General features: G+C 48.1%; 1 protein-coding gene across 1 annotated transcript; it reads right to left on the reverse strand.

Moving 5' to 3' along the window:
- Positions 1–403: 403 nt before the first annotated feature.
- Positions 404–4051, reverse strand: LOC119394622 (uncharacterized). Its single transcript, XM_037661940.1, has 2 exons — positions 4025–4051; positions 404–3961 (listed from the first exon to the last, which is right to left on the reverse strand). The coding sequence occupies exons 1-2, from the start codon at positions 4049–4051 to the stop codon at positions 404–406; spliced, it is 3585 nt and encodes a 1194-aa protein (XP_037517868.1).
- Between the last annotated feature and the right edge of the window lie 7732 nt (positions 4052–11783).

Genomic DNA, 11783 nt, shown 5'->3' on the forward strand with positions numbered 1-11783 from the left:
TAAGCCAATAACGCTCGGCCTCTTCAAGTTCTAAAGTCGTGAGCGTTCCACTGCGGGGAGGGCTCCTTCTCGAAGCGTTGTGGACGAAGCGCTGTACGAAAGCAGTAACGCGCAAAAGCCTATTGAGCGAGCTGAAATCTTCCGCACGCACAATTGAAGTCCTCGATGAAACAAGCGATGGACAGATCGTCGTGGCTGTCTTATAGAGAGGCTCAATGTCTCTGTCGTTCGGAAGTTCATCCAGCTTGAAGCTGGGAATCGGTCCTGGCGTTGAGATCCAAGGGGGACCGTGCCACCATTTATCCGACTCCAGAAACGCTTTTGGCAGACACGCCACGGGTGAGTAGATCGGCAGGATTCTCGCCTGCTGCTGCAATGCGCCCAGGTGTCGGGATTAGTGAGCTTAGATATCCTCGGCCACACGATTGCTGATGAAAAGATCTCGATTTCTTGTTTTTGCTCGGATCCAGTGAAGAGCGACGAGAGAGTCGGTCCAAAAATGAGCGGATGCCTGCTGGAGACGTGGCACGGACCGTACGTACTCCGCTAGCCGTGCTCCACTAACGCAGGCCATCAGCTCCAGTCGAGGCAGGGACATCGTCTTGAGCGGAGCGACGCGACTTCGGCTGATGAGCAATCGTGTGACGCATGCCCCGTCGGCAGAAAGCGCCCGAACGTAGATACACGCACCATAAGCCTTAGGACTGGCATCAGTAAATATGTGCAGTTCAAATGCCAGCTCTACGCTGCAGTCGTGCAGAAACACGTAGCGAGGAACCTGTGCCTGGACATCTGGCAACTCGGTGCACCACGCGTTCCATGCAGCTTGTACTTCATCTGGCAGCGTGTCGTCCCAGGAGTGCTTCCGCTTCCACAGGTACTGGAAAATTAGCTTTCCTTTCACGGTGAATGGGGAGAGATAACCAAGCGGATCGTAAACGCTGGCTACGGTTTGAAGGATCGTGCGCTTGGTGGCCGGTCTGTTTGCGGCGAAGGAGGCTGCGTTGCGCACTGTCAACGCGATGGTATCGCCTTTACGCTCCCACGGCAGGCCCAAAACCTTCACGAGATGGTCATCTCCTGCTTCAGTCTCAATGGCCACGTTATCTTGGATAAACTGTTGCTTTAGCAGGTCGGAGTTCGACGCCCATTTCCGTAACTTCATGCAGGCGTCAGCGAATATGGCGCGTGTTTCCTGGTATACAGTCATGGCTTGTTCCGCCGTGGACACCCCAAGGATGAGGTCATCCACGTAAAACGCCTTCTCCAGGAGGGACACTGTCACAGGAAATTTTTCCCGACACGACGCTAAATGATGGCGAATCGTGGCGGCAAGCAGAAAGGGACTTGATGCTGCTCCGAAAGGGACCCTAGTCATCCGCCATGCGACAGTGGGTGGGCTGGGCTCTTCCTTGGTTGGCAGTTGCTGAACCCATAGAAAGCGTAGCAAATCGCGGTCTTCTGGACGAATGAGCATTTGCAGATAGGCTTTCTTGATGTCTGCCACAAGAATCACTGGGTAGCAACGAAAGGATAGCAATAGTTGCACGATGTCAACACCAAGCTTCACCCCTTTCGATAAAACGTCATTCAGGCACGGTTTTCCGACGACATGAGACGACGCGTCAAAAACCACCCGGAGCTTGGTGGTCACTGCATCGCGGCGGATGACAGCATGATGCGGCATGTAATAAATATTAGGGCCTGGAATTTGCTCTTGATCAACTCTTTCGGCATGACCATCCTTGAAATAAGCAGTGATGGCTTCGTCGTACTGTTTCAGCAGATCGGGTTGTTCCCCGAATCGGTTCAGCTGCATATTTAGTCGACGTGCTGCAAGCTGTCTGTTGTCACTACCGGCCGGAATGCCAGGCTCCTGCATCATCAGGGGCACTTGGTAACGACCAGCTTGCTTGCTCAGACAGTGCTCAAATATGTCGAGGTCAGGGTTGTCTTTTACCGTACTTGACCACCGGTTCTCACTACCAATAGTGTCGAGGCGCCACATAGCCGATTCATTGCACTCTTGATGAGAACCACCAGCCGATAAGAAAAGGGCACTAGTTGCTGTAGCTTCGTAGTGCGAGCTACTGCCCTGCACAGTCCACCCGAACGACGTTTCCACGGCAGTGAGTTGCTCGTTGAGGCGATCAATCTTTCCAGTGGCGACCTTCCAATAAGCGTCCGAGCCAATTAATATGCTGACGTCCTCTGGGTGCCAAGTTTCCGGGTCAAACATGTCCGCAGCATCATACCTCCGGGCGCTCAACAGCTCGAGCACTTCAATGTTCAGCGGTGGACTTGTCACGGTGCACACTTCGGGGACTTCCAGTGCTTCCAATGTGACGGTGCTGCCGTTAAATCGTCCACGCAGCGTGACAGAGACGCGTCGACAACGTAAATGATTCCGTGGCTTGGCATTTCCAAACGTTACCAGTGAGAGCTCTTCCGTGCCAATGACTTTACACTGCAATCTCTTGGCCACGTCGGTGCGGATGAATGAACGCTGGCTGCCGCTGTCAAGCATCACACGCACCAGGAGCTGTCGCGGTCCGCTCTCAGCCCAAACACGGCCCGTCTGAAGCAGCACCGACTTGGCTTCTGTAGCGCCAGTTGACGCCGTAGTTACCGTCGGTGAGGTAGAGCCGGACGAGCCGCTCGGTACTGTTGGTGCAGGAGCAGCGGTCGTGGTGACGGCTCGTGACAGCTCGCAAAGGACCGTTAGGTGTCGGCGTTGGCACTTGTTGCACGTAAGGCTCAGGGAGACTCTGCAAAACCGTGCGACATGATTGCGCATTCCGCACTTGTAACAGCACCGAGCTTTAAGCAATCTGGCCCGTTTCTCGTCGGCGGGTAAGTCGACCGTGCACTCTGCCAGGCTGTGACCTCGGCTGTCGCACAGTACACAAGGCGTGCGCTGCTGTAGGGATTCCGTCGCCGCTAGCGCGGATGCCGACGGAATGCCCTGTAAAGATCTTCTCGGCGAGCTCATGTCACCAGGTACCGTGATCGAGTTGTGCGTATACGATGACGCCGCTTCTTGCTTCCCTTCCTCACGCACTTCAACCTGGATTTTCAGGAACGCTAAAATGTCGGTCGCCTTGTGCGTTCTCGCTTCAGGTGGTGTGGGCTCTGCTGATGCATGAGTACCGCGCGTGCTTTCCTCCTTCTTCTTCTGTCGGTACATTATCGCCAAGTCTTCTGGCAAGCACCTCATTAGCACCCGATGCAGCACCACAGTGTACTGCTCAGGTGGTACACCAAGACCTTCGAGCGCACTTACGCGGAAACGCACGGTGTCATGCAGCACCCGAAGCTTCTCCACTTCCTTGGAACTCCTCACGGGCGACAGTGCAAGAAGCTGGTCGATGTGCTCGTTGACTAGTAATTCCTGTCGACCGAAGCGCTCTTTCAGTGTTGTCACGGCAATTTCATAGTTGTTATCAGCCAGCCTGATGCCTTCGATAGCTCGCTTGGCCGCTCCCGTCAGGTACGTCAGCAAATACTTAAATTTCTCGACGGGTGGCAACTCGGTGTTCTCGTGAATCGTGGCGCTGTAATGGTCCCAGAATTCTTGCCACTGACGTAAATCTCCGGCATACGTCGGGACCTGAAGCGTCGGAAGCGCGACCGACCGGTAGCGTGGCGTACTGACGGATCCTGGCGGCGCCCCAGCAGATCCGATGTTGCTCTGGGTGGCTGCTACCCGGTCGTCATTGGGTTCACTCCTAGACAGGCCGCTGAGACCGGTCGCCTGTTGACGCTGTGACAGGAAGAACTGCGCATCAGCAATCGCGTACAGAATCTTCTCGTGGTAGTCGTTTGCGCCCTCGACTTCTCCTTCAATAGCCTCGTCTTCCGTGAGATCGAGAATGTCCTTGTCTAGCTGGCGGAGCTCAGCTTCTTTCGTCTTTAAAACGGCGACTTGCCTATTGACCTCACGCGCCTCGGTGTCGGGGTTCTGCAGCAGTCCTGTCAGGAGCGTAATATTCCGGGAGACGCTGGCCCTGACAGTTCCACGCACCTTCCGAAGACGCTCGGTCGAAGACATCGTTGTCCAGCACTGACCAGTTCCCGGGTTTCACGGCACCAAAAAATGTAAATAACGAGGACCCGTGGTCGTAGATCAGGAACACGTCTTTACTTAATGAAGGCTAGCTCCGAATCCCCTCTTCGTTCTCCTCCTCGTTTCCTCCCTGTCCCTACCCCCAAGACTATGACCCACTATTCTATTTTCAACAACGGGCTTAATAAGACATGTCGGTTTCGGCCATTGCCATTAAGGCGAAATAAAGGACTCGCAATTTTCATCGCGTGGTATAGTCGCAACCAGTTAAAATGAAAACCACGAACGATGTGTGCTCCTTGAAAAGCGCCTAGGAAGAAAAAAAAATCTATATTTTTGTTACTTGCGCGTGCTGGTGCTTTCAGACCAGTTTCGCAGTGAAAGTATTTCTAACAGATGTCAACGCTGATGCATATTACAACCGTTTCGGCGAACTGATTCTTGTTATTTTGCCCTTTCTCGCAGCGGATCTCCGTTTCGGTGAGTGAAATTCCTTCTTTGTTCTCTGGGATCTCGCCTGGAGGAAAAGGGGCCTATCGATGCGCCCGTGCAGATAAGCCGGAAAATGAATGAAGACACCTCATCGTAGACTGCGCTCACATCGCGACGTTCCAGGGTTCCGGTCTGGATACAAGAGTGAAAAGAGAGCCGGACCTGCTTTACGTCACTATTCTCCCCTCTTTCATTTCGTTGCTTGATTGCTGTCAATGTTCTTTTCTTTTCTCTTCTTTTCTTTTCTTTTCCTTTCTGAAGCAAGTAAAAAAAAAACAGGCCCTCAAGCTCCTCGGGAAAAAATTGTTTCAACGTGACTTAAAAAAGAGAAAACACAAGAAAAACAAAAAGGCCTTCATGAACAGGCAAGTAACATTCGATCGTGAAAATGGCGCTCATATTATCAAGACGAGGTATTAGAACCTTCTTGGACTCCCACACTAGAGAAATGCAGACTCACGGACAAACGAAGCAGCTGACCATGTCTTCGTTCTGCGTAGACTCTTCAGTCGCGAATTCTTATTGAATGCTGCTCATAGAAGCGCAGATTTCTACGTCAATCTCTCTGGGTTTTGATGACCATGGCGCCGGTTTATATGCTATACCGAAAATATTAATACCAGAATATCTATCTCGTCGGCAGTGAAAAAGACATCAAAAACCCCAAAAGAAAGCTGCGCCCGCATAGTGAGGCACCATGACTTTAAATGCATGGAACCGCCACCTGCAGCCTAAGCGCACATTGCGAATCGTCACTATTACAGCAATCGTAAAGGCTACAATGGAAAGCAGATCTGGGAGAGTCGTAATGTAAAAAAAGAAAGAACTGAAATAGACTTCATAGTTTGTGTCACGTCTAGCCTAATACAAAATCTAGAAGTGTTAGGCAGGTTTAAAGGAAGCCATCATAGGTTAGTTCAGTCAATGATTGTTCTCCGTTTGAACTCTGAAAGAGCAAGATTAATCAATAGAAAACGGGATAATCTAGAAGAAGTCGAGACAAATGCAGAAAAGACCAGGCTGGCGCTGGCGAACGAAATTGCCGCCTCTGAAATCAGTCTAGCTGTCAAGATTTCTCACCTACTTTAGCTCTCCGGGAGATAGCGAGAAAGAAAACAATCCAGAAAGTTGCCAGGCAAGGAGACACAATCTCTCCATTGCTATTCACCGCATGCCCAATAGAAATATTCGAACTATCAGACTGCGAAGGACTGGGAGTGGTTACCAAAGGTGAGTAACCCGGCAACCAAGAATTTGCAGATGATACTGTCATGTGCAGCTGCAGCTGTAGCAACGAAAGCGAATTGTAGCAATACTGGGTGATTACAATACAGGAAAGTCCTTTCATTTTCATTTAAACTGAATTTCATAGATGCCCGTGTGCATAAATATAAATGCCCGTAATGAACATTAACATTCGCAATGAACTAACTCACTTGGTCCATGCCGTACGCCTCCTGATAACAACGAGTAGCTGCGCCTTAGCACAAAGAAGATATACCCTTCCTACACGCTGCAAGTCTTTATATCCGTGTGTTCTCAGAGAGAGCAAGCTTTTTCCCTCTCCCTCATCTGTAATCCTTCAGAAGTGCATGAACGTAAGCGTTGAATGAGGTTAAAGATGAGACCTGCAACGCGCATAAACATTAACCTTGCATGAGCTTGCACTTCGCCTTGAAAAAGAAAAGAAAAAAAATGCGGCAGTACGCATCGCACTTAGTTGTAAGATACTTATTTCGTGACCTCAGGAACAAATCCAATCTTCTAGTTTCACGCACGCTTGTTGGAGCTACGCGATATTTCATGTCCCTTTTTATGTGTGATATGATATGATATATCCTCTTTACGTCTTTTTTTTTTGTCTGACGCGCTGTAAATTAGTTCTCGCATTCACTTTCGTAGCTTTTCTTTCAGCATACCGAGAAAATATTTCGTACAAGACATCCACTAAATAGACCCCGATTTCTTTCTGACGGCTCAAAAAAATCGTATCGTTGTCTTTGATTTATCAATTGCGTGCCCGACAATTATCTAAAAGGATGTTTGTTTAGCTTTCTTTTTATCTCAATATAAAATTGTGTGTTTTGCTATCAGGCTTGTAAGAAAAAAGTTACCCGGTGTTCGAACATTGGTTTCCCTGTTTTATTTGGCATTATAGAATATGCACGCCGTTAGGGTGTGGGCTGTAAAAAGCACAAGAATAATACAGTAAAATAACAAACGATAAAGAAGGTGTCCCTTTACAAGCGACATGCGTGTTCACTGAATATGGATTGATGAAAATACTAGGAAAAAGGAAAAAGGGAAAAGAATCCTAACATAAAAATCGCGGCCAATCTTATGCAAGTCCTGCACAGCGTACGACGCAGACTGAGTATCGCACACTCAATGGCGAAAAGTCTGTCTTGATTTAAAGCTGTCTCTGTGAGGTCATCTATATCAATTCAAGCTTCACTACGCAAGCCCGTTCCTCTTCATGGAAATACAAGGTGGCCTCGCCAACCGGAATAAAAATGTAAGGGTGATTCTGATGGATTCGATTCGTCGTCGGCAAAAATAGAGCATGTCGATGTATGCTAGGTTCTTGGCATAAATATGCGTACAACGAATAAAAACTAGTCAATGTATTATACTGTTAAGGCGAATGCCTTACATGCCTCACCAAACGCGAAAATTGACCGGCATCCCGCGTCGGCGCCTCCCGTCGGCGTCCACACTAGTGGTTCAAAAATTCATCATCACGTGATTACGTCATCACGACGTCACAGAGAGTTAAATTTGTGACGTCATCATGATGTCATAGTGAGCGCAATGTGACGTCACGTCACGTGACGTCACATGATGACGTCCTCACAGCTTGGTCAACGGTGGGCAGATCACGGAGGCAGTGCAAGACCAATAATAATAATAATAATAATAATAATAATAATAATAATAATAATAATAATAATAATAATAATAATAATATCTGGGGTTTTACGTCCTAAAACCGCCACATGATTATGAGAGACGCCGCAGAGGAGGGCCCCAGAAATTTCGACCACCTAGGGTTCCTTAACGTGCATCTAAATCTAAGCAAACGGGCGGTGCAAAACCAGGTGAGGTACCTCCGATCCTGGAGGCAATGCAAAACCCCATTAGGTGCAGAAAGCTTTCGGAGAGTGGCGGCGCAAGAACAATACATCGACTGAGAAGCAAAATAAGATGGCTTTCGCCTTCCAGTCGTCTTTTTCGAGCATGTGCGAGAGCTGATTCCGTCAGAAAACCACGACAATTAAAACCGTGTAATCCCGAGAAGAGAACGCGCGTAGCGTACCCCGCTGTCTAATGAAATGCAAGATGTGACGTCACATAGTAACATGCAAGAAAACAGACGTCTACAAGGAGTCGAACAACACATCGGCCTTTGGGAACTGTCAAGAAGTAAAGAAAATTACATGTATCGAGTCCCTTAAGGTTGATTTGTTCACAATGGAGTTGGCAAAAGGCCCTCGTTAATAAGAGATTAAACGGACGAAGACCATGTTTCTCTTGTATTGCTTAAAAGAAAAAAAAAACTGGGATAAATTACGAAACGTGCAATTGGCTTTTGACTTAGCGACCAGCAGCCTTTACGTCGTCGTTGTTGTGTTCTTTCGCATTACAGCAAGCTCAGCGCACGTGTACTGCAGCTGCAAGCTTCGAGATGTACGGTTGTCTAACAAGCGCAAAGATCCCACACGGGACAAACAAAACAAGCATGCACGCGAGTGATTTACTGCAAGGACGACGCAAGGTTGGCGACTGTTGCAATCGCTTCTTTTAACGAGACAGGTGTGTGTGCTTTCGCATTTATGAAGATTAACAAGGACAGTCTCGCTCAAGAAGAAAATCATGGGTACGCCTGTGCCAGCGATTACCCAAGCGAGATTACACTTTCGGAATGACACGATTAGTTTGATTTTCAAAGGTAACACTGTAGCTAAGAGAGGCACCGTACAGTGGAGAGCCTCAGATGAAGAAAGATCATGCAAATGAAGCATCGTTAACAAGCACACAATGCTCGGCATGTGCGCGTGTTAAAGATCAATTTTTTCCCATGGTATCTCATATATATATATATATATATATATATATATATATATATATATATATATATATATATATATATATATATATATATATATATATTGCGAAGCAACGTTTAGATGGCAAGAGACCTTTTTATTCGCCGAGCCAGAGCACCACAACCCAGGCAAGAGTGGTGATGATTCTAAACAGACAGGGCGTGCAAACACGGACACAAGAACGAAGTCAGGACACCACAAACGCCGACTATTGATGATTAGTGTGATGATTAGTGATGATTATTGTATACAGATGGGAAGATGAAGCGCATGAATAATACTAACACAAATTTTCCTCCCCGCGCGTGAGTGGCCAGATGGCCGCGTCTTAGATGGAAAAGGGACATGGAAAGAATGGCTTCAGACACGCAACATGAACTATCTCAGAGCCACGGCAACGACGATCCGAAGACAGCTCGGCGGGAGTCACTCGGTAGTTGACTGGGGATGTTTGTTTCAGTAATTATACAGACAAGAACACAGCGAATTCCACTGCGCACCGCCATATTTGCATCGCGCGTCGCGCCATCTATCGCACACGCGACGAAACAACATGTCCGGGCTGCCGTGCCAGCAGAGGCTACAATGAGCAAACGCGAAACTCCCGAAACTCAGCCCGTCGGAGAGCGTGTTCCGCGCCTTTTTTAAACTAGGGTGGGCATTTTCGCTGTTTTTATTGGAACATGAAGAACACCTCGCTCATGCAAGTCCACAATGCATACAGTACGTGCTGAGCAGGCTGCGGAAGCAACCTCGTCAGGTACGCACTCTGTTACATTTGTAAAAAAGAACGCCCTCGCTGTAGTACGCGTGAGCTCGCGAAAGAGTGAAACGATGTTTTGTTGCGCCATATTACAAGTAACTCATCATTTCAACATGCATCGCGTATTAGAGTAAGCTTTACGGGTAGTTTCGCGGAACGTAATTTCTCCTTCACAAGCGCTGTTCCAATAATGCGTCTTGCTCACAAAAGCGTGTTATCAAAGAGTATCACCTGCAGCAGTGTTCATCGATCCCTTTAGGAAGCTATCTGCGCGATTTTAATCTTGCAACGACGATGATTTACAAGCGAAACTGTGCTACTCTTAGTTAAGCCGATATTGAAATGGGCGGAATCCAGCTGTCTTCTAATAAATGTGTGCTGTGTAAATATGCTAAAAATTGAGCTGCGTGAGCTAGCGCTACGCCTGCAACATAAACGACACTGGCGCGAATACTGTTTACTTACGTGCCAATATATGTATTATGTACAGGTGGATGCCTCGTGTCCAAATAAGTTTGGGGACATCAAACAAACACGTTGCCGACAATATATACATTGGTGTGCATTTTAACAGGATAGCATAGACATACTCAAGGAATGCCTGCTTTAAACTCTAGGCTCTTTGGTTTAGCCATTTGATATGCGCCATAGTGGCCCCCATGGGAGTTGAGTAACCCTTATAGGTTGATACGTGCCGTACTTAAATGTGCGTTAGCCAGTATTCGCTGTTTTCTCATCTGTAAACATCGTACGTCGTCTACGTCGGCATGGTACACTGTGCATGCACCTGATTTGTTGCTTGCCTTAGAAGGGACGCTTGTCCGCTTCTCTTCTTGTGCTCCGTGTTGCTTCCGCGCCATTATGATTCTGATCATTTTTGCCTTAGTACGTATGTCGTAAACCTTGCTGCCCATGAACAATAGTAGCATAACGCTCTTAAAGGGACACTAAAGAGACACAATGAATTGGTTTAGATGGATGAAGTGTGCTCGGAGAACTCGTGTGCAGTTCATTTCACCACCATCGGTTTATTATTAGAGGAGAAAACAAAGTTCAAAGTTTCATTTTTAAATTTCGCGCCGAAATATGTAATTCGTGACGTAAACGATTTCAAAGAGCATTTAACGTAATTTGGCGCCACTGGCTCGACTAAATTTCCACAAACTCGTTATGTCAAGTCTCTGGCCCCCTCATAGGACAATGTACTTCGATTTAACCGATTAGGAACTACGTAGGCCCAAGCAGGCGCCGTCAAAAATATGTGACGTCACGGTAAATGGTGCGGGAATTCCAAGGTGGCGGCGCCACCTGTATTTTCCTTTTGCGCGTTTTCTCGCTTATTAAGCGTCTTCTCGCAGCAAGCGTGGTGTTTTTGGTATCGTGGAAGACTACTTTACTAATGCGAGAAAAACCGTTTTGCTCTTTAGTGTCCCTTTAAAACCGTTGCTAGTTGCCACCTCTTGGGGCGAGTAAATAGAAACGTGGCATGGAATTACACATTGCACAGGAATTAAGGAACTGCTCCATCGACGCTCGTTCTACAGCGTTTATCAGCCACATTACCGCGGATTCACTACACGTACAGTGCTCGTCAAATGAAACCCGAACACCGGCAAGCCTTCGCAGTGCTATAGTGCGCGCCGTCCAATTATCACCATGGACAGGCGCGCATATGCGCAGTGCGGTCAAACCGGATGCGCGCGCCTGTCAATGGTGATAACTGGACGGCGCGCACTATACCATGCGAAGGCTTGCCGCTGTTCGGGTTTCATTTGACGAGCACTGTAGATTGTAATGTGGGATGGACATGAGTGAAATTTCAAGAGGTTATCTCGCTCCCCTCTATACTTGTGTGCTAGAGTTATATGTCTATGCGCCTGCCTGTGTACACTCTAAAAAAAAAGTTGGCCGCGTATCTGCGTGCTTCGCTGCAAATGTCGTCTAAAGTCGATAGAAGAGGCGCTGCGTGAGATATGGACGCCATTCTGGCAATACGTCGGGAAACATGAGTGCTGTGTTGCGGGCTGGTAGTCCCGGCGCAGCGGCAGGCGAGGACCGGCGGTGACCAACGCGACCGGCGGGGACGCCGGCCAGCCCGAACACGCGGTTTGGCGCGATGCGCCGAAGGAGAAGAAACGTCCGCACTCATCGAGTACTCTCCACAAACTCTCTTTTTACACGTCGCCTGGGTAAAACAGGAATGCCAGAGTGGCGCCCCTGTCATTCGTACAATGAAATACTGAACCGAAACTGAAACACAACATGAGCTTGATCACAACATGAACCGAAACACAGTTTCAGCGCAGTCGCATTTTCAGCGCAGCTTAAGAAACTAGGGTCTTTAAAATTGCGTATC

Source organism: Rhipicephalus sanguineus, chromosome 5, assembly GCF_013339695.2.
Source record: "Rhipicephalus sanguineus isolate Rsan-2018 chromosome 5, BIME_Rsan_1.4, whole genome shotgun sequence".
Lineage (NCBI taxonomy): Eukaryota > Metazoa > Arthropoda > Arachnida > Ixodida > Ixodidae > Rhipicephalus > Rhipicephalus sanguineus.

What these genes read in the sequence shown, in the direction of transcription:
- LOC119394622 (XM_037661940.1), bottom strand. Translation starts at nt 4,051, where the DNA reads ATGTCTTCGACCGAGCGTCTTCGGAAG. An exon ending in CGACCGAGCGTCTTCGGAAG is followed by an intron (nt 3,962 to 4,024) that starts GTGCGTGGAACT and finishes GGACTGCTGCAG; the next exon opens with AACCCCGACACCGAGGCGCG.